This window comes from Natator depressus, chromosome 3 (assembly GCF_965152275.1).
Source record: "Natator depressus isolate rNatDep1 chromosome 3, rNatDep2.hap1, whole genome shotgun sequence".
Lineage (NCBI taxonomy): Eukaryota > Metazoa > Chordata > Testudines > Cheloniidae > Natator > Natator depressus.
Window position 1 is genome coordinate 105,841,773 of NC_134236.1, and position 21,850 is coordinate 105,863,622.

Here is a 21,850-nt window from a genome sequence, read left to right on the forward strand (position 1 = left end):
ACTCAGAAAGTAATAGAACTAAATGAAAGAGCCCAATAAGAAAGGGATTTTGTTTTAACTTGTTTAATAACTCTAAATTCAAATTCCATCAGTTCAATAGTATAGAGACAATTGGATACTGTAGGGATGAGGGCCATAGGGGTAAATAGAGGTGAGATTCCCATACCAGCTCTGGCCCTTTGATACCAGGTAAAAGGGCTGGAATGGTGTAAATCTAAAAGCCCTAGATTTGGTGAGGGAAGAATTCCAGTGGTTCAGGAACTGAAGAAGACAGAAGCAGGCTGTCCTTCAAGGACTCCTGAGGCATTGGCATAGGGGACATGCCAAGGATGGGTTTAGGAGCAGAGGAGGCGGGTCATGGGTGGACCCACAGCACATGGGTTTATGGAGGTTTGGACAGTGCTGCTGCCCATAGGGCAACCTGGTGAGGCTGGCATAACTTAAACAGTTCATCAGGACTCTCTACGTTACAGCAGAGGTCTCTCCAGCCCTCAGAGCAGCCCAGAATCTGAAGGGTGAAAGGGTGTCTTAAAGCCACTTTTGTCTCCCTCCCGCAGTGTGCTAATCCTGTGCTGCTCCTCTAAGTAGCAGCCCAGAATCTCACCCAGGATTTTTAAGACTTCTTGCATTGCAGCGCACACTACACAGTGATAATACTTGTTTATGTTTAGTGGTATTTGAAGACCGTTTATTTTTCTTCTTATTTCTGGTTCACCTTTGACAATTTAGCAACTAAACTATGCAACAGAAGCATTGAGAGAAATGAAAATGGCCTGTTAAAAACAAGGAAGTAGTTTTCTCTATCTCGTCTCTGCCTCTAAGTGCTATATTTTTTATGAATAAAAGAGGAAACAAAGTTACGCAGTGGTGACTGAATTATTGGCAATGGTGGCACAAAGTGGGTAGGCAGGTTTTGTAAGCAACCAAATATCAGTTTTCAGGTTAAACTAAACAAATAAACCCACATATCATGGTATCTGGTTTTCCTGAGCTGCTTTGCCTCAGGGAACCAGGGTTTGTGTTGTCTGACCCCATAACTGATTCCCTGAGGAATTAAAAGGCTTGTTTGAACTTAAATAAAAACACAGATGCTTGAAGCACCAATACCAGAACCATCCCACACCGTTACTAGTGGGAAGTAATGGAGCAATACAAAATGGTAGAATAATTAACCCTAACAAACCCATATCAAAAAGGAAAATTCAGAACAATTTAGATCTTCTATTCTATAAACTCCAACACTATATTTCTACTTGCATAAAAAAGTTTCCAAGCCTTTCTACTAATTCCTGGTCATAATACTCTGTAAAAATAAGATAGTCTGTATGTATCTCTGGAATCTAAATATCAAAACAACAGTAAGGCACGTCTCCTGTTGTTTCTAGTATTTATGGGGAAGTATAAAAATATGTCGGCTTGACGTTGCCCAGGATCTCATCTTCGTAATTCGGAAGGCAGCAGAAGAAGAACGCCAGGCCTATTTCCATAATGGTGGTGGTCCAAGCAAAGCCATAGGCCCAGCTGAACATATTGACTCCTCTCATGTCAATTTCATTTGTGAACTTCACTGGATAAATGACCAGGGCCATGACCGAGAACACAGCTGAAGAAAGAGAAAAGACAATAACAACAAAAAGTCAGAATGAGTGATTAAACTGGTATCCATTAGAGTTTTTGCCTTGATGTTATCTCTAGCTGAATCCACCTTTGTTTTAGAGGTTTGAGGATTTACTATTTGGATGGACTTTCCATTGATTTTAATTGAAGTTTCCAAGTGCCGAGTGTCTATAGAACTGGGCATAGACTCCTTTGTTTGAAGAGTCAAATAAGGCAAGTACCAATTTTACAACAGGTACCATTTTAAAAGGCAACCTTTTCCTCATACACAGTCTTACCAGCAGCAAAGAGCAAGCCTCCGATTCCTCGTATGAAGTTGAACCGAAGCGTATCAATGGCGAATGCTATGATGGCCAGGGCAAAACAAATGACCAGAATGATATAGCCTAAAAGGAATGTGGCAGCAGCAGCTCTCCCCCAGGCTGAAATCAGAAAGAAAACATATTATGAAGGCAACAACGCATTAAGGTAGATTCATGCCTGCCTTAAAAATGAAGTGTTTTCATTCAGACAAACGTGAGAAGAGGGTAAACTCACAAGGAGAGAACACAGCCACCTACTCTCCTTTGACTGGTTTAGACTGTACCAAATGCTTCTGATCCAGCAGAGAGTTAATGCAAAATGTATGATGTTTAAACAAACATTAATTTTGAACAGTATGTTATAGGAATGTCAAAGAATTTCAATATTAAGCACTGAGGCAGAAATGTAAGAATATCCAGATAACTATCTTATTTCACTAATACAGGGCATTTGTTCAGCAACTGGCAGTCATGGCTCTGTTGTATATGTCTATCATGGCACCAATGGGTATTATGCATAGGCATCAAATGAAGAGGAGGCTCTTCCTCAAAGGCAACTTAAAATCTTCCATTTTAAAAAATTGTCTATATTAGCAGACCATGCTGGTATGTGAACATAAAAGTTTGGCATTATTTGGCAAATCTATACATCAGACACAAATAATCAGGGATGGATCATGACCCTAAGATTTGCATGTGGAGGGCACCTTTCATGTATGTCTGTTCCTCTGGCTCATCCACCAGGTCTTTTAGCATAGTGATGACTGCTTCACTTTCAGTAAGCAACATTGGTGATTATAGAAATAACCTGTGGCCAAATCCATAGGGTTCTTACTCAGGTAAGTTCTCACTATAATTAATAGGTGTTTGGATGAGTAAGGACCCAAGGATTTGTCCTACCACACATAAGATCCAGTTGGATCTTAAATTCAATCTCTATCATGTCATATGTTTAGTTATAGCTACATGTCCCAGATCAGTACAAAGATTCTTGCTCCAGTGGTAAGATTTTCAAAAGAACCTAAGTGACTCATTGACTTTCACTGGGAATTGAGCCCACACTAAGTCTATAAAGCTCCACACAAGTGCAATCAATGATCATTAGAAGTCATGACGTCATGATGAATTCAGATCTCCCACACCCTTATGATTTGCACTCCAGAACAAACTAAGACCTCCAGAGCTCAAGGTGTTTGAAATATGTGAGTGATGAGATGATCTTTGGGCCCAATGAGCCTTGGTTGGGGGAGGGAAAATCAAGGCCAATCCTTGGCTCCCTTGTTCCATTGGATAGCAAGTTCCAAATGTACTCTCTGGTTATCTTGTTTTTGTTTTCTTCTTTCCTGTGGTGTTCTGTTAAATACTACACTGATGACTTTATTATGTGCTCACTTCTTAATATTGTGACAAAGTTCCTGCTCTACCTTGGTGGGTCTTGCGCTTATTGGCAGATTTGCTCGCCTTGGAGCTTCACGGCAGCCCTCAGCTTGGCCATTTTTCTGAATTCACAGTCTAGGTCGACTCCTCCTGTGTCTGACCAGGAGTTGGGAGGATTTGGGGGGAACCCGGGCCTGCCCTCTACTCCGGGTTCCAGCCCAGGGCCCTGTGGAATGCAGCTGTCTAGAGTGCCTCCTGGAACAGCTGTGCGACTGCTACAACTCCCTGGGCTACTTCCCCATGGCCTTCTCCCAACACCTTCTTTATCCTCACCACAGGACCTTGCTCCTGGTGTCTGATAATGCTTGTACACCTCATTCCTCAAACAGTCCACGTTCTCGCTCTCAGCTCCTAGTGCCTCTTGCTCCCAGCTCCTCACACGCACACCACAAACTGAAGTGAGCTCCATTTTAAAACCCAGGTGCCCTGATTAGCCTGCCTTAATTGATTCTAGCAGCTTCTTGATTGGCTGCGGTATTCTAATCAGCCTGTTTTAATTGTCTCCAGAAGGTTCCTGATTGTTCTGGAACCTTCCCTGTTACCTGACCCAGGGAAAAGGGACCTACTTAGTCTGGGGCTAATATATCTGCCTCCTATTACTCTCCTATAGCCATCTAGCCCGACCCTGTCACAATATGTATCTGTAATATTGGCTAAATGAAAGAAGCTCACACTACTTAAAAGCAGCAGTAGAGTACATGAAATGGACTTGTGCTCATATGGGCTGCATTCTTTTTCTCCTTAAAGGAAGCAAACAAATTACATGTAACCCTGTTAACACACTATAAGATGATGCAGTTTAAGAACCACACAGTATAAGGATATGCAGAAGATGAAGTTCCCATAGCACTGTTACCTTGTCTATGTTTCTCAGAGCAAGTACTTCTGCTTTACTTTTTAAATCGTGCTACATTATGTTTTGTTAGAGTATGCCATATAACCTACAGGATGTGCAGAGTTAACAATGATTCCAGTGGCAATCAAATGTGCATCCATAAGGTTGCATTAATGCAAACTTTTGAATTTCATATATAAAATCTCAATCAATGCAGCTATTTCTGAGGTGATATAATAACTCCCAACACCATGAACTGTACCAGCAATAAAACTAATGCAGCAGTAAAAAGACTGCAAAGCTGTTTTAACCAGGCAGCTAAGGATTCTCCCCAGCATGAGGGAATCCCTAAGGGAATGTCTACTGCCATTAAGCACCCATGGTTGGCCCATCTCTGCTGACTTGGCCTCATGAGGCTCAGACTAAGGGGCTGTTTAACTGTGGTGTAGACATTTGAGCGTGGGCTGGAACCCAGGCTCTAGGACCCCACACGAGGGAAGGGTCCCATAGCCCAGGCTCCAGCCCGAGCTCAAATGACTACATCACTATAAAACAGCCCCTTAGCCTGAGCCCCATGAGCCTTAGTCAGCTGACATGGGCCAACCATGGATGTTTGATTGCACTGCATACATACCAAGCTTTACACACCTTAGGATATGCCCGCTCTACGTCCCCTCACCCAGCATAGGTTTCAGAGGGGTAGCAGTGTTAGTCTGTATCAGCAAAAACAACGAGGAGTCCTTGTGGCACCTGAGAGACTAACAAATTTATTTGGGCATAAACTTTTGTGGGCTAGAACCCACTTCTTCAGATGCATGGAGTGGAAAATACAGGAGCAGGTATAAATACATGAAAGGATAGGGGTTGCCTTACCAAGTGTGAGGTCAGTCTAACGAGATAAATCAATTAACAGCAGGATACCAAGGGAGGAAAAATAACTTTTGAAGTGGTAATGGGAGTGTCCCATTACAGACAGTTGACAAGAAGGTGTGAGTAACAGTAGGGGGAAATTAGTATTGGGGAAATCAAACTTAGGTTTTGTCTGTCAGCTTATGGCCAAGTGAGGGGGATGTGGCCATTGCATTGCTTGTAGCAAGCCCCAGATGGTGTAATGGCCCTTTGGGCTGTTAAGTCGTTCTCACTTGCATAGAGGGCCAAACCAAACCCCACCAGCAACGCTGGAGATTGGGAGAGTGCGGAGGTCGCAGGGAGCCATTCTCCTCACTCAAGTTCCAGAACAAGCATAGCACAAATAGGTGGGGGGAATTCTGACGCAATCCTCTGATCTATCTCCCTTTCTCTCAACAGTTCATTGAAGGTTTTGACCATCTCCCATTACTTTATGATCCATGTTCCATTTCTTTTCATTACATTTCACTAATTCCTCCCTCCCCCCATTATAAAACTTTTTCTCCCTTCCCACCCCCAGTGCCAGCTGAACCAAGTGCCCTGAGGGGCCCCTGCCATTTGGCCGGGGAGGGGTGGGGGTGAGACTCTCTCATTCACCCTGCTCCCCACCTCTTCATGCCACTAACCAGTTTTTTCTCCCAGCTATTGCAAATGCCATGACTCTGTATGAAGGCACACTGGGAGAGACTGGCATACTCCCTGCCTTAAGGGAGTTGGCTATATGGCAAGAACAAACATGCTCACTGCAGTATTATTACATTTTATGCATCGCTTAGTCACATAACCATTGCAGGTTTCTGACTCCATCTTCTGCAGCAGAGGAAAATTTTAAATCGAGGTTTTAAAGATTCAGTTTGGAAGACGTAGAGACTTTAAGATGCTGTGCTCAAACTAAATCTAAGCTGCAGAATGCTACATCAGAGATCTAGTCTAAGAACAGACTTTTTGTTAATTAATTCTATAAACAATTTTGATATATATCCTAATTTTGTGTTTCAATCGGGTCCAGTCTGATGATGATTTAGATTAACCCAGGGCCAGATTGTGACAGGGACCTCGATGTCATTGTCAACAGTTCAGTGAAGATCTCTGGTCAACATGCAGCTGCAGTCAGAAAAACTAATACGCTAGGGGGGCATAAGGAATGAACAGGAGAATAATACAGAGAAGATTATAATGCCTTGATAGAAGTCCTTCAGAATGCTTTGTGCAACACTGGCCACCCCATCTGTTAAAGGATATTGCAGAACTGGCGGGGCTTCCAAAAAGAGTAACGAGAATGGCTGAGGGAATAGAAAAAATTCTCCTATGAAAAGAGACTGAAAACACTGGGATGTTTTCCTCAGAAAGGAGATGAACAAGAGGGAACATGATAAAGGTATATTACAGTGATGCAAGGTTTAGAAAAGGTAGATCAGGATCTTCTGTTCTTTCTCTCTCTGTTCTTCTGTCTCATAACAAGAACAATGAAATTTAAAGGTGGGAAATTCAAAATTGATAAAAGGAAAAACTTGTTCACAAACTGTGTGATTAATTCACTGCCACAGGAAGTCACTGGGGTCAAGAACTTAGTAAGATTCAAAAAGGAATTGAACATTTAGGATAAAGAATATCAAGGGTTATAATAATTAATTATAACAACAATTTTAGAAGGGATATTAAAACTTGTGCTTCAGGCCTTAAGACAATCCCTGCCTATTAGAGAGCAGGAGGGTACCTAATATGGGGTCCAAATATCCTGTACTTTCCTACTATGGGTTTCTTACCTTTTTCTGAGGCACCTGGCACTGGCCACTGGCAGAGACAGGATACTGGATTAGATGGACCATGCATCTGATCTAGTGTAGCAATTGCTATCTGATTTTAAGTAACAACACAGGGGAGTAACAGACAGTAAAACCACATGGCCCCCTGCACGGCCACATTAGTGCTTCCTGCATTGTGGCTGGAGCCTGAGGGGTGAGCCATGAGCAGGTAGGCAAGGAGGGTATGGGAGGAGGGCCAAAAGTTATTTCCCTCTGAAAAAGGAGGGAGTAAAGAAAGAATTGTGACTCCCTGGGTCACTTGCAGAAGACACAGAGCAAAGGCTCAATCTAGTTTAAAACTCATTGGGCCAAATCCATCTTACATGTAACACCACAATTTAGTGGGGTTGAAAATTATGAGGTTGCACTAGTGTAAATGAGGGCAGAAATTGGTCCTAAGTCTCTCACATTATCCACTGTCCACTGTGTTTTTGTGTTTTGCTTTAACACATGGGTAAAGTATAAAACACCGAGGCAAATGTTAACGCATTTCATGGAAATGTAGAATCCAATCAGGTCAACAGTTTTTCACAAATATACACAGACTCAGTATACATGAGACAGAGAGGTCTCTGGTTCTAGTCCAGCCCATTTAAAACTGAAACTAAACAAAACACAGAGAGAACAGCAGTTTACTTAGCTTTCAGGATGTCAAGCTAAGGCCATAAAAACACATACCTATTTGCCTGAGATCAATTAAGCAGCTGAGAGAACTGCAGAGTAATTTTTTTTTATATGTTTAAAGGTGGTCAGCAGAGGAAAAAAAAGAAATTTATCCCAGAGAATCCCTAAATACTAGAGGTGGATAGGAAATGATTTTACTGTCCTGTGAGAATTTTCAAAATTTTGAAAGTTTTTCCATCCTAAATCACGACAAAAAGTCAAAATCTCAGATTTGTCATGAACTGAAAATCCAAGAAATTTTTTGGAATGGGTTGATTGAAATGCGTTGTTTCAATTTTGAATTTTATATATGCAATATATGTATATTTTACTATAAAGTAATGTAAATGTTGAAACAAAAAGAATTTTCAAACAAAAAATGAAAAAGTTTTCATTTAGAAAAGTTTGAAATTGAACATTTTGAAACTTTTTTCAAAAGGGGAAATTTGTCTAACCTGATCCTTTCCTGCAAAAGTTTTGGTTTTGGTGAATTGGCATTTTCCAATGTACACCAGCATTCTAAAATGATATCATCATCATTTGAATGGCATGTCTGCTTCTTTCTTCTTGTATCTCTCCACCACCAAATCAAAGAATGTGTATGATAATTATTAAATGCCAGGAAACTATATACTTTCCAGTCTTAAAATCTCATTACAACTGGCATTTTTTTTAAGTTTTTGTCTTTGGAAACAGGGAAGACCTTATAGTAGGACAAGTAGAAGAGAACCCAAATCTTTATTTTCATATAAAGCAGAGTGAGGAATGGTCCTTCCAACTATATTTGTTTGATTTGTGAAACGTTAGGCTAACCAAAGGAAATGTGGTAGCAACGGTGTAACTGGGAATCCGAGTATTCTTTGATAAGGCAAGTCTTCAGTCAAATGTAGGTTTAAGACTTTTATTAGGAATTCAGAGATACTGGGAATGTTGCTTTCTGATTTTCCTGACTTACCTCCTCATGTATTCCAGTTTTACGTACAATTGAAGGGCTGTTTTATACACAAAAGGATGCAAATTTAATTTGGGGTATTGTCTGCCCAGTGACGTCTTATATTCAAAACCTTGAAACCCACACTGAAATTTTTTTTACATGTTTGTTCCAAATTTTCTCTGATAACACAAGGGCCACAACACACTGAAAATACACCTCATAACCTAATTGCCGTATACGAAACAAAACAAAGATTCTGGGTTCTTGTGTACTAGCCCACATTGTGTACAAGTATTCCCATCCACGCCATTCCATCCCCTCATTGTGTTTATTCGTGGCATGGGTACTCCACTTCATGTGCACTACCAAGAACCCTAGGCCTGGCTCATCAGGATGAAATCATGGAGAGCTCAGATATATATCTCCTTGTCTGATTAATAAGAGCACAATTCCTCAACTTTTAATTCCTTCTGCCCTGAAGCTGAAAACATAACCAGCATTTAAAAGAAAAATAAATCTACTGTCAGCTGTTCATACATCTCAGCAATTATTTACATTATCATCAAATTATCATTTTCATCGGAGCTGTTCAGTTAACAACCTCTGCAACCCCTGCGTGACAGTGTGGTGAGTGACGCAGCTGTGTTAAACAAGGGTAGCTTTAATTTTAAAAAAATGGAAGACGATATGAAATGCCAAACCTGCATTGAAAATGGAATAATACTTTGATTCTAAGAGCATCCCAGTGCCAGAGGGCAAGGGTATCTAGCAGTGAGTCTCAGATGGCCTGAGCAGCTGAGCGTACTCCAACTCACTGTTGCCATAATCTGTACCTAACAGGTGTAAGGTATCATATGCTAACTGGTTACATGTTCGTCATTAATATTGTTTCTTGATGTATGTACAGGGGATATATGAAGAACTGTAAATGTGCTGGAAATATGTTTTTGGCAGGTAAGGCTTAAGGGACCCCACCCTAGACCAAGGAGTATGATTCTGCCAGCTTGAATGTGTCTTCAGTGTAAACTGAGCAAGGAGAGAAAACAGAAATACATTTACATATAAGGTAAACAAAGCCATCAAACTAGTGAGGGGCGGAGACAACCACTTAACTATCCCAATGAGGTGAGGGGACAAGACAGCCAACATAGCGCTGTCCACACTGGCGCTTCTGTTACTGTAGAATCATAGAATCTCAGGGTTGGAAGGGACCTCAGGAGATCATCTAGTTCAACCCCCTGCTCAAAGCAGGACCAATCCCCAATTTTTGCCCCAGATCCCTAAATGGCCCCCTCAAGGATTGAACTCACAACCCTGGGTTTAACTGGCTAATGCTCAAACCACTGAGCTATCCCTCCCCCCTAAACTTGTGTCGCTCGGGGGGTGTTTTTTTCACACCCCTGAGGAACATAAGTTTTGCCAACGTAAGTGGTAGTGCAGACATGGCCTAACTGGTGGTAATCAGAGGCTTCTCAAACTCAAAACAGACTGTTTCTCATTAAAAGCAAACAGACCTTCACCTTCTCATCATCTTTCTATTTCCAGACAGCATCATCTATACACTCATCAACATATTTGTTGAAAAATCCAGAGTCCACAGTTTTGACATGCCTGAAGACCCTCCTCTTTTTGAGGGAAGAAGTTCAGTGTAGGAAACATTTCCACTTGAAGAGTTTTGTGTTTGGTCAGGGCGGGAGGGAAGGGTTCCTCCACCATCTAGAGGGAGTGGTTCAGTTTCAGCTACACTCCTCGGCACACACACTTGACATGCAGGAGCTTGATTTAGAAGAGAGTCCAACAAAGCTTTGTGCTAATGAGGGATCCTCCCTGATGCTTAGTGCTAGGAAAGGAGCAACACGGGGTGTAGAAGAATCATCAAAGGGCGCAGCAGAGGAGTGAGTTAGGTATTAAAATTAATGTGCATGCCAATGCCTCACAATTGGCTTGATCAGGAGAGAGGGCCCAAGTACCCGCAGTTCACACCAATTTCAACAGGAATTGTGGGCATCCTCAGGATCAGACCTTAATTTTACATGTTTTGATGCTTGGTTTGATACATGGTTTGCTCGTTCAGTCTATTTTGAGCTAAATTTTAACTAGGGGTTTTTGGAAAAAATATGTAACATATTAATAAGCCAATCCAGGTAAATCATATCAGTTAATCCCAATGTAGCATGTTATGTCTGTTTTCTAGCTGTTACTACTATTTGGACAGAAGACCTTGTCAAGGATTAAAGATGAGTTGATTAAAATAACCTACAGATTAAAAGGGATCTTCTTTTATAGCTCAGCCTTACAAACAATGACTATTAAGCAAAATAGCAGTGTATCCTTTTCCCAAAGCTTGCTCGCACTCTTACATCTGGCTGAAGCACAATGGATTTACATCTCATTTCCAAAAACAAGAATTTTTAATCAGATAACTCTTAGTCTATAGTTTGCAGCAGAATATGAGCAAACTGTGTTCAGAAACCTTGCTGTGGCTAGCCTTAATTGCAGTGAAGGAGTTTCCCTGGGTAGGGAGTGGCTGTGAATAACTTTCTGATAGTAACTTTCTGATAGAAACCAAATCCTTCCCACCCAAGAAACAAAAAAGCCTACAGGGAGAGACGTGATGCTGTTTGCTCATTTCTTCTCCCTGTGACTGAACAAGAGGGCGATATTAACAATTTTTGCTGATGCACTAGTATTGGCTGTTGATAGGGTGGTTAACATGTGATTGGGGAGTACAAAAAGAGTCTATGTTATAGTTGTATATTTAGGGACAGATTCTGATACTTTTATTCAATATAGAGGCATCAAGGTCTCATGGACAAAGCACTGGACTGGATTTCAGGAGGCTGACAGTTCTATTCCTGTCTTTGGCCTGTTGGTGACTTTGGGCAAGTCACTTTGCTGCTCTGTGCCTCAGTTTCTCCTACTGTAAAATGGGGATAATGATACTGACCTTCTTTGCAATCTATTGGTGAAAAGCACTGCATAAGAGCTAATTATTATTACTCTTATTGGATAGCAGCTTCCTCTCCAGGTAGCTCTAGAGACTTCAGTGGAATCGCTTGTGGAGGAAGGCTCTATTCAGTGTCAGTAAAGGCATCAGAATCTGGCCCTACAGTAATCATTAAGCAGCACTTAGATCAAAATTAAATGTTATTTGCAACACATATGTGTGTCACATATATATGTCTGCACATATTAATGCTTTCATCCATATAGCATGTATAGCGCTTCAAAGAGTCATACCCCCTCCCACACACACACCTTCCTAACTCCCCTCAAACTGATTTAAAATCCAGTGCATTAAATGGTATAGGAGTTTCCAGATCAGCTTGGACCTTCTTTACCATGATAGTGTAAAGTCATTCCTCCTCTACTAAACGTCTAGCTGTGGTTTAAGTTCTCTTCCTTTAGCATCATTGGGCTAAATCCTGCAGTTCTTACTCAATCAAAGCTGACTAATTTGAAACCATTGGGATTTTTGACTGATCAAGTACTTGCTAAAGACACTTTGCAAAAGTTCCCAGGAGAAGCTTGGGAACACTATAATATTCTCCTACAATCTTGTTCAAAATTGTTCAGAATAGATACCAGCTGTCAACAAGATTTTCCCTGAAAAATGTGAAAGCATGAGGCTATGTCTACACTAGCACTGCTGTCAGTATAACTGTGGTCGGTCAGGGGTGTGAAAAAACACCCCTCTGACCGACATAAGTTTCACCGACAAAAGCACCAATGTGGACAGTGCTATGCCAATGGGAGCACTCTCTCCCGTCAGCACTGAGCGGCTACACGAGAGACCTTACAGCAGCACAGCTGTGCCACTGTAGGATCTGTAGTGCAGACATAGCCTGAGAGATTTTCTTGTTTGCTTGTTTATCCTCCCAAAGTTATTCGAAGTCAACCTTATAATGGGACTTATATCCAGCACTTACTATGGAGGAATCATCATCACTCCATCCTGTCAGATTCTCTGAAGAGATGACCCAACTAAAGAAAAACGACAATGCAGTACCGTTTTTACCCACATCCACATTCATCCACAATGCAGTACCGTTTTTACCCACATTCATAAATCCTCAGCACGGTTACCTCCCGTATGAAAGGTTAGGAAAAGTAACTGAATGGTGCATGCTTAAGAGAGTTCATTGTCTGAGCCTGCAAAGTGCTGGGATCTCAGCACTTTGTCCTCAGCTGCTTCTATTTTCATATGGTAGCTGGGATCCCTCAGCATCTCACACCATCAGCACTGTTTTAGCCAATTTGGCTGTAATTATTAGGGAAGCAATTTGATTATAAAGAGTATTTGTTGCCATCTGAGAGGGCTCTTTGTAGAGTTAGTTACCCAACTAAGGCAATAACTTATTTAGCAAAGGTTCTTATGAAATGCACCTTGCAATAAATGTGTAAAAGGGTGAACTGTGAAATGATAAAGAAAAGTATGTCAGTAATTGCAAATGAGGAATATGAACTGCCATGCTGTGGGCACTCACTTACTCCAGTGGAGTTACTCCTGTAAGCAAGAGGAAAATCAAGTCATGTCTGTTCTTTTCTTCCCTTCTTATCAGAGTTCCTTAAGAACAATATCACTGAAACATTTTCAGTATTGTAGCTATTACATTTAACTAGGAGCCCATTTTTTCTAGCATTTAAAAGTCTAGCTACTGTGTGAATAGTAAATTCTGTGCATGTTTTGTATTAAGGCTTGACCTTAAATAATGTTATGCTTTTTTGAGAGATGATTTGGAAAGTAGTGTGTGGCTAAGAACCTGTCCACTCTGTAATTGAAACTACCTAAAAAAACCACATTGAACCTGTTTGTTTCAGGTTTTGGCTCTAGTATGGACAGGACGAAGTTCTTATCTTCAATTTGCCCTGCAAATAAGGGGCGGAAGGATTGTCTTGTGGTTAAGCAAGTGGACTGGGACTCAGATGGGGGCTCCATTTCCAGCTCTACCACAGACTTCCTCTGTAAATCTGGGCAAGACACAATCACTCTGCCACAGATCCCCCATAAAATGGAGATACTAATGCTACCCTACCTCACAGAGGGACTGAGAGGATTAATTCATGAATGTTAGCAGGTTTCCAGTTACTACTGTGGTAATGATCATGTAAATAACTAGACTAGAACATGTATGCACTTGTTGTAGCGGGGTCAGTCCCAGGATATAGGAGAGTGACCGGAAGGTGAGCTCTGTGTAGTTCAAAAGCTTGTCTCTCTCAGTAACAGAAGTTTATCTAATAAAAGATATTAGCTCACCCACCTTGTCTCTCCAGAACAGAACAATTCAATAAAGATTGTGTGAGAGATTTGCAAGGAGGATGAAAGTGGAGAATTTTGCACACATTATTATTATTTGTATTACTGTAGTACTTAGGGATCATGGATCAGGGCATCATCATACTAGGCATTGTACAAACATGTAACAAGAAGACAGTCCCTAACTTACTCAAGAGAAAGATGTTGTACGAAGAAAGCTGCTGAATTATCCCATTGTGTTGTTTCATATAAATACATCATCTACTGAAATTGACCTCTGTGCTGCAAATAGCATTTGTTCTTATTGATACAAAAATTCGACTGGTATTAACAGGACTTGTATGTTGGCAGTGGAGTCACTGAAGGAGCAGTATCTCCACATTGTCATACCTAGATTCAGAGATTGGCTTGAACCAAAACCATATATATGAATATCCTGGAATGCAGGGAAAGTTTAGATTCAGATCTGGATAATAACTTTATGGCTCAAGCCTATCTGTTTCAAATGTAAAAAGAAAAAAGAAAAGGAGTACTTGTGGCACCTTAGAGACTAACCAGTTTATTTGAGCATGAGCTTTCGTGAGCTACAGCTCACTTCATCGGATGCATAGCATATCGTGGAAACTGCAGAAGACATTATATACACACAGAGACCATGAAACAAAACTTCCTCCCACCCCACTGTCCTGCTGGGAGGAAGTTTTGTTTCATGGTCTCTGTGTGTATATAATGTCTTCTGCAGTTTCCACGATACGCTATGCATCCGATGAAGTGAGCTGTAGCTCACGAAAGCTCATGCTCAAATAAACTGGTTAGTCTCTAAGGTGCCACAAGTCCTCCTTTTCTTTTTTCTTTTTACGAATACAGACTAACACGGCTGTTACTCTGAAACCTGTTTCAAATGTGTTGCTCTTCGTTACAGTTTTCAAAGTAGTACACAATATATGCTGTGTTCAGTGTACTCCACTGACAGATAGAAAACCTGGCCCTCATCCCACCCAGTGCTGAAAAAGGCTGTTCCCTCAATCTGGCAATATGAAAAGCCCTATAATGTTCTGCTCATGGTGATTTATTGAACTAAGTAGAAATGAAGTCTCTCGTGTGTTAATTTGGGGTCAGATTCTGGCTGCTCACACACCATGAGGAGATGGGGGATAGAGACACATCTGCCAAGGCTCAGATTCACAAAGGGACTTAGGCATTGTGACTTTGGGCGTGGTGGCACCCAACTTTTAGGCACCTAGAAAGTCACAGGAACAACATTGCAATCCCCAAAGCCTAGGCTCCCTATACAATGAATGGTGAGAGATAGGCACCTTAGGCTGTGATCCCCAAAGCCAGCATGGTAGGCAGGGAGCTGTCTGAGCTAGCCAATGGGAGATGTCGACCAGAGGGGGATGAGAAAAGTCCCACCAATCTTTTGGAGATAAGCACCAAAGTCTGGACTGCAAAAAGGCACTTAGCTCTCGTGGTGATCCGTGAACTGGGTGAAGATAGGTGGGTTTGGCCACCTTAGTTGCAAACAGAGCCTAAAACAAGATGGCCAGGGGAATGGATGACCTCCCTTACAACCATTAGCCTAGGGGTACTCACGCAGGTTGGGGAGACCTTCTGTTCAAGTTCCCCTTCCTCCTGAAAGGAAGAAAGGATTTGCCATCTTCCAGGTGAGTGCCCCATGCACCAGCTTATAGAGTTGTTCTAACTCTTTTAAGGGCCCAATTAATATGTAATTAGTCAATTGTTTAAAGTTGAACATGTTCAATAGGAGAGACTGGGGGGGCACATCAAAGTATTCCATAGCCTAGTGATTAGGGCACTCACCTGAGAGATGACAGGTCCTTGTTCAAATCCCTTCTCCCCTTGACATGGAGGGGGGATTTGAACTGGTGGTTTCCCACATCCTGGATGAGTACCTGATCCACTGGGCTAAAGGCAGGGGTGAAAGTAATATTAACACTTACTAATATGGTGTATAACTCTCTCCACCTTGGGCGGAAGGGGCGGGGCTGGGGGCGGGTAGCGGCGGCGGCGGCTGGGACTCCTGGGCCCTTTTAAATCGCCAGTCCTGGGGCAGCTGCCTCTTTTGCCCCCCGCTCCCAGTCGGTGGCCCGGGGGAGACAGGGGGGATGACAAAAGGGGCAATGATGTTAAAGCTCTGCCACGACAGCACTTTAACGTCAACGGCATACGGGCTGGTACCGGCTTCCTACCGGTACGCCGTACTAGCCTACTTTCACCCTTGGCTAAAGGTATAAGAGAGGTCATTTTTTGCCACCCTCCACCCCCATGCTTGAGGGACCTAATCTGGTAGGTGACCTTTGAGTATGCCTACAGACTCGGGCTTCACACGTGACTTACACAGTCTAACATCTGTCCCTCCTAATTTGTGAATCTCTCTGGGGCTTAGGCAGGAGATAGGTGATGTGCTGGCCACCGCTCCCCGCATCTCCCATTGGCAGGGAACAGTGATCCGCAGCCACTGGGAGCTGCGGGGGGGCCATGCCTGCGGACAGTCAACGTAACACAATGTCTCGCGGTCCGCCAGCAGTTCCTGATGGGCCACGTGCCAAAGGTTGCTCTGTATAATGACTACAATGACTAGAATATAATATTGGATGGTATGTGGAAGTCACTGCAAATATTGAAATTCCACTTGGCATGTGCACAAGCACTGTGTGGGTTTTTCAAGATCTGCAATTAAGCCTAACATTTCACACTAAATCTGAAGGACTCAAACCTGCATTTGTCCTATGCATGGCATTTTTCATTGAAATTGATGGAAGTTCTGCTGGCCAAAGGACTGCAGGATCAGGCATGATATGAGAGAATAGACAGATTGCATGTATTAAAGATTCTTTCATCTTATTGTGCACCACATTCAACTTAGCAAAACAGGAGCAATCATTTTCCAGCAACAGGCAACAAGCACGTTCAAACATGTCAAAAGCCTGCAGCATAACACGTTAAATATTTAAAAGGCTTTGGCTAAGGCTTTCAGAGGCATACCTTGTTCTGGAGAGCTCATATAGCCAAGAGTCAGGAAAATAAAAAGGTGTTGTGCCAGCTTCACAAAGTACAGATGCAAGCATGTGTTCACTTTAAAAAAAACTTTGCAAGCCCAGCTAGTTCCCACATAGACACAGTCAGTATTGTAGTTGTCATCCTTTCACCCAGGCTTTTGTCAAAGCTCAAGTGTACTATCCTTTTAGTAACTTTATATTATCTAAGTCATTTGCCACTATGGCGCTAAAGCAAACCTTGATATTTTATTGCAGCTCTTTCTTTTTTGGCCATGCTAATCTTCTTCGAGAATAAAAACAACCTACCTTTCACCTGATGCTCCTTATATGTGGCCTTTAGAAAAAAGGAGATTTTTTTTCCTGCAAAATTTGAGGTTATCTCAGCAAGATGTATTTGAGAAATAAGTAGGTGCACAAATAACACAAAAGTTTAATGCTTTTAACTATCCTATCTCAAATGACTTGCTCTAGAGTTGAGAAATTAAAAAAAAAAATTGTCCTAAAAGGAACCTACGGTCTTAAAGTATGTTTAGAAGGTTGGATAATTAAATTTAAATATTTGAAACTCTTGAGGATGCAGTAGAGTTTATAAACTCCTCAGACTCTCACTTTTCACAAAGTTTATAAACTTTGTAAATTTCATCCCTTCCCAGTCTGATTAGGTTCAAAGATGTTTGATTTTTCTAGTGCAGCCTCTGAAGGTTTACACAGGATAAGTCAAACTGCTCAGATTCAAATTCCAAGTTTTGCTAGTGAAGAATTTAATCTGAATTTGTGTATTTTATTGAATAACATGTATGGTCTTTATAATTAAATCTAATTATCATAGGAGTAAAATATATTTACTATTCCTTCATCCGATGAAGTGAGCTGTAGCTCACAAAAGCTTATGCTCAAAGAAATTGGTTAGTCTCTAAGGTGCCACTAGTCCTCCTTTTCTTTTTGCGAATACAGACTAACACGGCTGCTACCTATTCCACTAATGTTGATAAGTTTCACTTGCAGCAGGAAGCTGACTCCCAGATGGATACACATCTATCACATCAGTGGGATCAACCCCCCTGCAGCAACCCACCTTCCACAGGACTTGCAGAAGACTCTTTTGGGCCTGCAGTAAATTATGGGTGGGGCAGAGAAACTGGAAATCAAGCCAATAGGAGAATAGGGAAGAAACAAGGAGTTCACTCCTCACAAAAAATGTCAAATCACTTCTGCCCCCTTCTATCTACATTGTCTTTCTTCATGTCTCCATGCTTATGAAAAGGGGAAATGTAATCATACTTGCGATATGGTTTGTGATATTGGACACTTGTCCTCCTTAACGTTTTTATATTAGTATAGATAAAAGGAAGCACACAAATAAAATTCGTCTTTTATTAAAAACCTGATCACAGGTGCACCTTTTCCTTTAGTTTTCAGTTTACACCAATAGCAAAGGCAACTTTTAAATTTTATTACAGGAGTTTATTACAGGTACAGGAAACCTACCATGATGCATTCAGGTAGAGGGCTATGGAGCCAAAAATTAGCATTCCCACTCCAGCCAAAAAGGATCAGTGGAAGGCAGTTTTGATTTCCAGCTCAGAGCTGGTCAATAAGATATGGCATTAACCTAATCCAAAGGGCTCAGTTTGCCCATTCTCTCCAGATCCAAACCATGTCCCAGTACAGAGGGCGGAAGCATGAGCTTGTGATTAAAACACAGGATTAAGAGCAGCCAGGAATTCTGAATTCTGTATCCAAATTTTGCCAAAGACTTCCTGTGCAACCTTAGACCATTCATTTAGTCCCAAATTTTAAAAAGTGTCCATTAAACTGGGGTGCCCCACTTGATGCACCTATGGACTAGTTTTCAAAGGCACTGAGCATGCAGAACAACAGATGAAGCCAATGGGAGTGTCAAGTTGGACACTCAAAATTAGTAAACATTTTTTAAAATGTGGGCATTCACCTTTCTGTGCCTCAGTTTCCCCATCTATAAATAGGAGATCATATTTGCCTATTGTGTTTTGAGGATTAATTCACAGATGTTTTTAAATTGACTTGAGATCCTCGGTTGGAAGGTGCTACAGAACTCCAATGCATTTGTCTGAGAAAAATACAAAAGCAGGGAAGAAAGACTGTCATGAAAAGCCCAGGGCCAGCCTGGACCCTAAATTCCAACCCTTTGTCTGTGAGGGACATGGGCCCAGATCCACAAAGGAATTTAGGCATTGCAATGCTGGGCTGAATGTTTAGGTGCTTAGAAAAATCACAGGAACAGCACCATAATCCACAAAGCCTGAGTGAGGCATCTGGGCTCTCTGTACAATGAATGGGGAAATATAAGTGCCTTAGATTGTGATCCACAAAGGCAGGGAGCTGCCTACACTAGCCTCTGGAGATGCCAAGCAGAAAGGGGTGTGCTAAGCTGTGCCCCTCTCTTGGAGAAAGGTGTCCAAGTCCAGCTGCAGGGCGGTACTTAGCTCTGCTAGTGATCCACAACCTGCGGGAAGATAGGCATTCAGCTGCCTAAATGCAGGCCAGGCTCAAAGCAAATTAGCTGGGGTAGGACCTGCCTTACAACCTTTAGCTTACTGGATAGGTACTCACCCAGGATGTGGGAGGTCCCTGGTTTCAGTCCCCCCTCCACTTGAAGGGGAGAAGGGATTTGAATAAGGCTCGGCCATCTCGCCAGCAAGTGCTCTAACTACTAGGCTATAGTAGAGTCATTCTAAATCTTTTACTGGCCCAATTAATAAATAATTATTCACTTGCTTAATTAAAGTGGAACAACTTTGAGCGGAGAGACTGAGCGAGCCCCACATCAGAATATTTCATAGCCTAGTGTCTACTAGGCCACTGACCTGAAAGAGATGACAGATCCCTATTCAAATCCCTTCTGCCTCCTCTGGGGTGGGGAGAAACATCCTAGGTGTGTTCCTTAACCACTGAGCTAAAGGGTTATTAGGGAGGACTGCCTCCTTTTCCCCCAACTGCTTTGTGTGAACTCACCTGAGGGGCTGGATCTGACAGGTGTGATCAGAGGCCACCTACCAGATCAGGCACACAGCTTAGCCATCTGATTGCCTGTCGTTCTTGTAATCGTCTTGTTGACGTTCTTCTGTGAATCACTCTGAGAGACAGGCATCCAGACGCCTACAGTGCGGCCAAAGTGCGCATGCTCAGGCAGGAGATAGGCACCCGCTCACCTACAGTGAGACTGCAGTGCACACATTCAGAGGAAAAAACATGGGCGGCAAGTGAATTTAGGCACCTACAGGATTAGGCAGCAGTGAGAGTTTTGTGGCTCATAGCGGTACCTAAAAAAGGGACATAGATTCCTGAATCTGTGGGCTAGGTGCCTAAGTACCTTTGTGGATCACATCCCTGGTGCCTAGGGAGAAAGAATACCATTGTAGAACTGATTAATATAACATTCATGTGGGATTGGGGAGGGGAGGGATACCCAAAGGGCATCAGGGGTAGAAATAGAGTCCCCAAATAGAGCAAATGGTGAACATGCTTGAAAAATTCCACTAGCTCACAGTGAATAACTTGTTTCAGAGTAACAGCCGTGTTAGTCTGTATTCGCAAAAAGAAAAGGAGTACTTGTGGCACCTTAGAGACTAACCAATTTATTTGAGCATAAGCTTTCGTGAGCTACAGCTCACTTCATCGGATGCATGCAGTGGAAAATACAGAAGATGTTTGTTTTTATACACACAAATCATGAAAAAATGGGTGTTTATCACTACAAAAGGTTTTCTCTCCCCCACGCCACTCTCCTGCTGGTAATAGCTTATGTAAAGTGATCACTTTCCTTAGAATGTGTATGATAATCAAGGTGGGCCATTTCCAGCACAAATCCCACCCCGCCCCCCCCAAACAAACCCTAATTTCTTTCTGACTAGTGAATAAATCACCATTATCTTTTCATTACCATCAGTCAATGCAGAGCATGGCCAGAGAGCACAATTTGTGCATGGGTGGTACATTTTCATGACAGTTTTGGAAGGCTGAACCAAATGGACGCTAAGGGTCTGTGTCTCTACTGCTGTGCACCTTGAACAGACATGTATACATACAAGGTGAGTGTAACATGCTACTATTCTGATTTGGTAGTGTTTATACACACACTTTATACAGGTGTAAATAAGTATACAAGCTGCAAAACAGTTGAGAATCAGGCTACTAGCCAAAGGGCCCTTATGACTTGAATTAACATTATCTAAGTGACTTCATCAGAGTCCAAACTTTTATCAAAACTCCTCCAAGTATGAAAACCTTAATTCAGACCCTTGTCAAAGAAAAAGCACGTTCTCCTTTCAGCCTTTTGTTTCATCACCACATCACAAGTGGTGCGGTGTGCCCCCTGATATAATTTTAGAGGCCACGTTCTGCAACCTGATATTTATTGTGGACCTCTCTGCTTCACAGCTCTTTTTTTACATCCCAAAAGTTCCTTGCCAGTGAAGGATGATCCCATCTTGTTAACCCCAAGTTTACTCATACAGCTTGCTATTTATTGCTTTATGGGCTTGTCCTCCAATAATTATTCACTTCTGGAAAGCAGAGATTGTAGTTATATCTAAATAAATTAATCTCCCATGGTTCAAATGTTCCCTGCACTGTTTCCATATGTGTCTTTGTACCATGAACATACATACCCTCTAGCCCTATGAAAATAGCAATCATCCCTCTTTCTTTTCTCTCAAAAGATCAACCTTGTTCCACTCTTTCTCCAAAAAATGCTCTATGTATTGGAATAGTGAGCCCTATTTTTTCCCATCAAACTGATGAGACGTGAGTTGAGTGGGGTAAGCTCAGTCATGTGACCTAGACTCACTAGGGGCTGCCACCCCCATTGCAGTCACTTACCGTAGTCCATCAGGGAGGTGCACGTCCACTCGAGCTCACCAGGGAACATTGTACAGCTTTCCCATAACGAGGCTTGATGCTGATAGGGCTCCGTCTCCGACTCCAGCCAGCCCCTGCCAGCCAGCGCAATAAGGCCAAAGATGACCGCTATGCCTAACATCAGAGGCAAGATCCATCTGCACCTTGTGTAGTCAAGGCCATACTGCACCAT

The 21,850-nt window shown here is 42.1% G+C and overlaps 1 protein-coding gene across 1 annotated transcript; it reads right to left on the bottom strand.

Annotated features, from left to right (window-relative positions):
* Positions 1–1,388: 1,388 nt before the first annotated feature.
* LOC141984022 (p53 apoptosis effector related to PMP-22-like) lies at positions 1,389–21,850 on the bottom strand. The gene is made up of 3 exons (XM_074946972.1): positions 21,640–21,850; positions 1,896–2,039; positions 1,389–1,603 (listed from the first exon to the last, which is right to left on the bottom strand). The coding sequence occupies exons 1-3, from the start codon at positions 21,848–21,850 to the stop codon at positions 1,389–1,391; spliced, it is 570 nt and encodes a 189-aa protein (XP_074803073.1).

Excerpts from the sequence above, each read along its gene's own strand:
- LOC141984022 (XM_074946972.1), bottom strand. The coding sequence starts at position 21,850 with ATGGTGCAGTATGGCCTTGACTACACAAGGTGCAGATGGATCTTGCCT. Across the intron at positions 2,040-21,639 it reads CACCTCCCTGATGGACTACG|CCTGGGGGAGAGCTGCTGCT; the intron begins GTAAGTGACTGC and ends TTCTGATTTCAG. Across the intron at positions 1,604-1,895 it reads AGGCTTGCTCTTTGCTGCTG|CTGTGTTCTCGGTCATGGCC; the intron begins GTAAGACTGTGT and ends CTCTTTCTTCAG.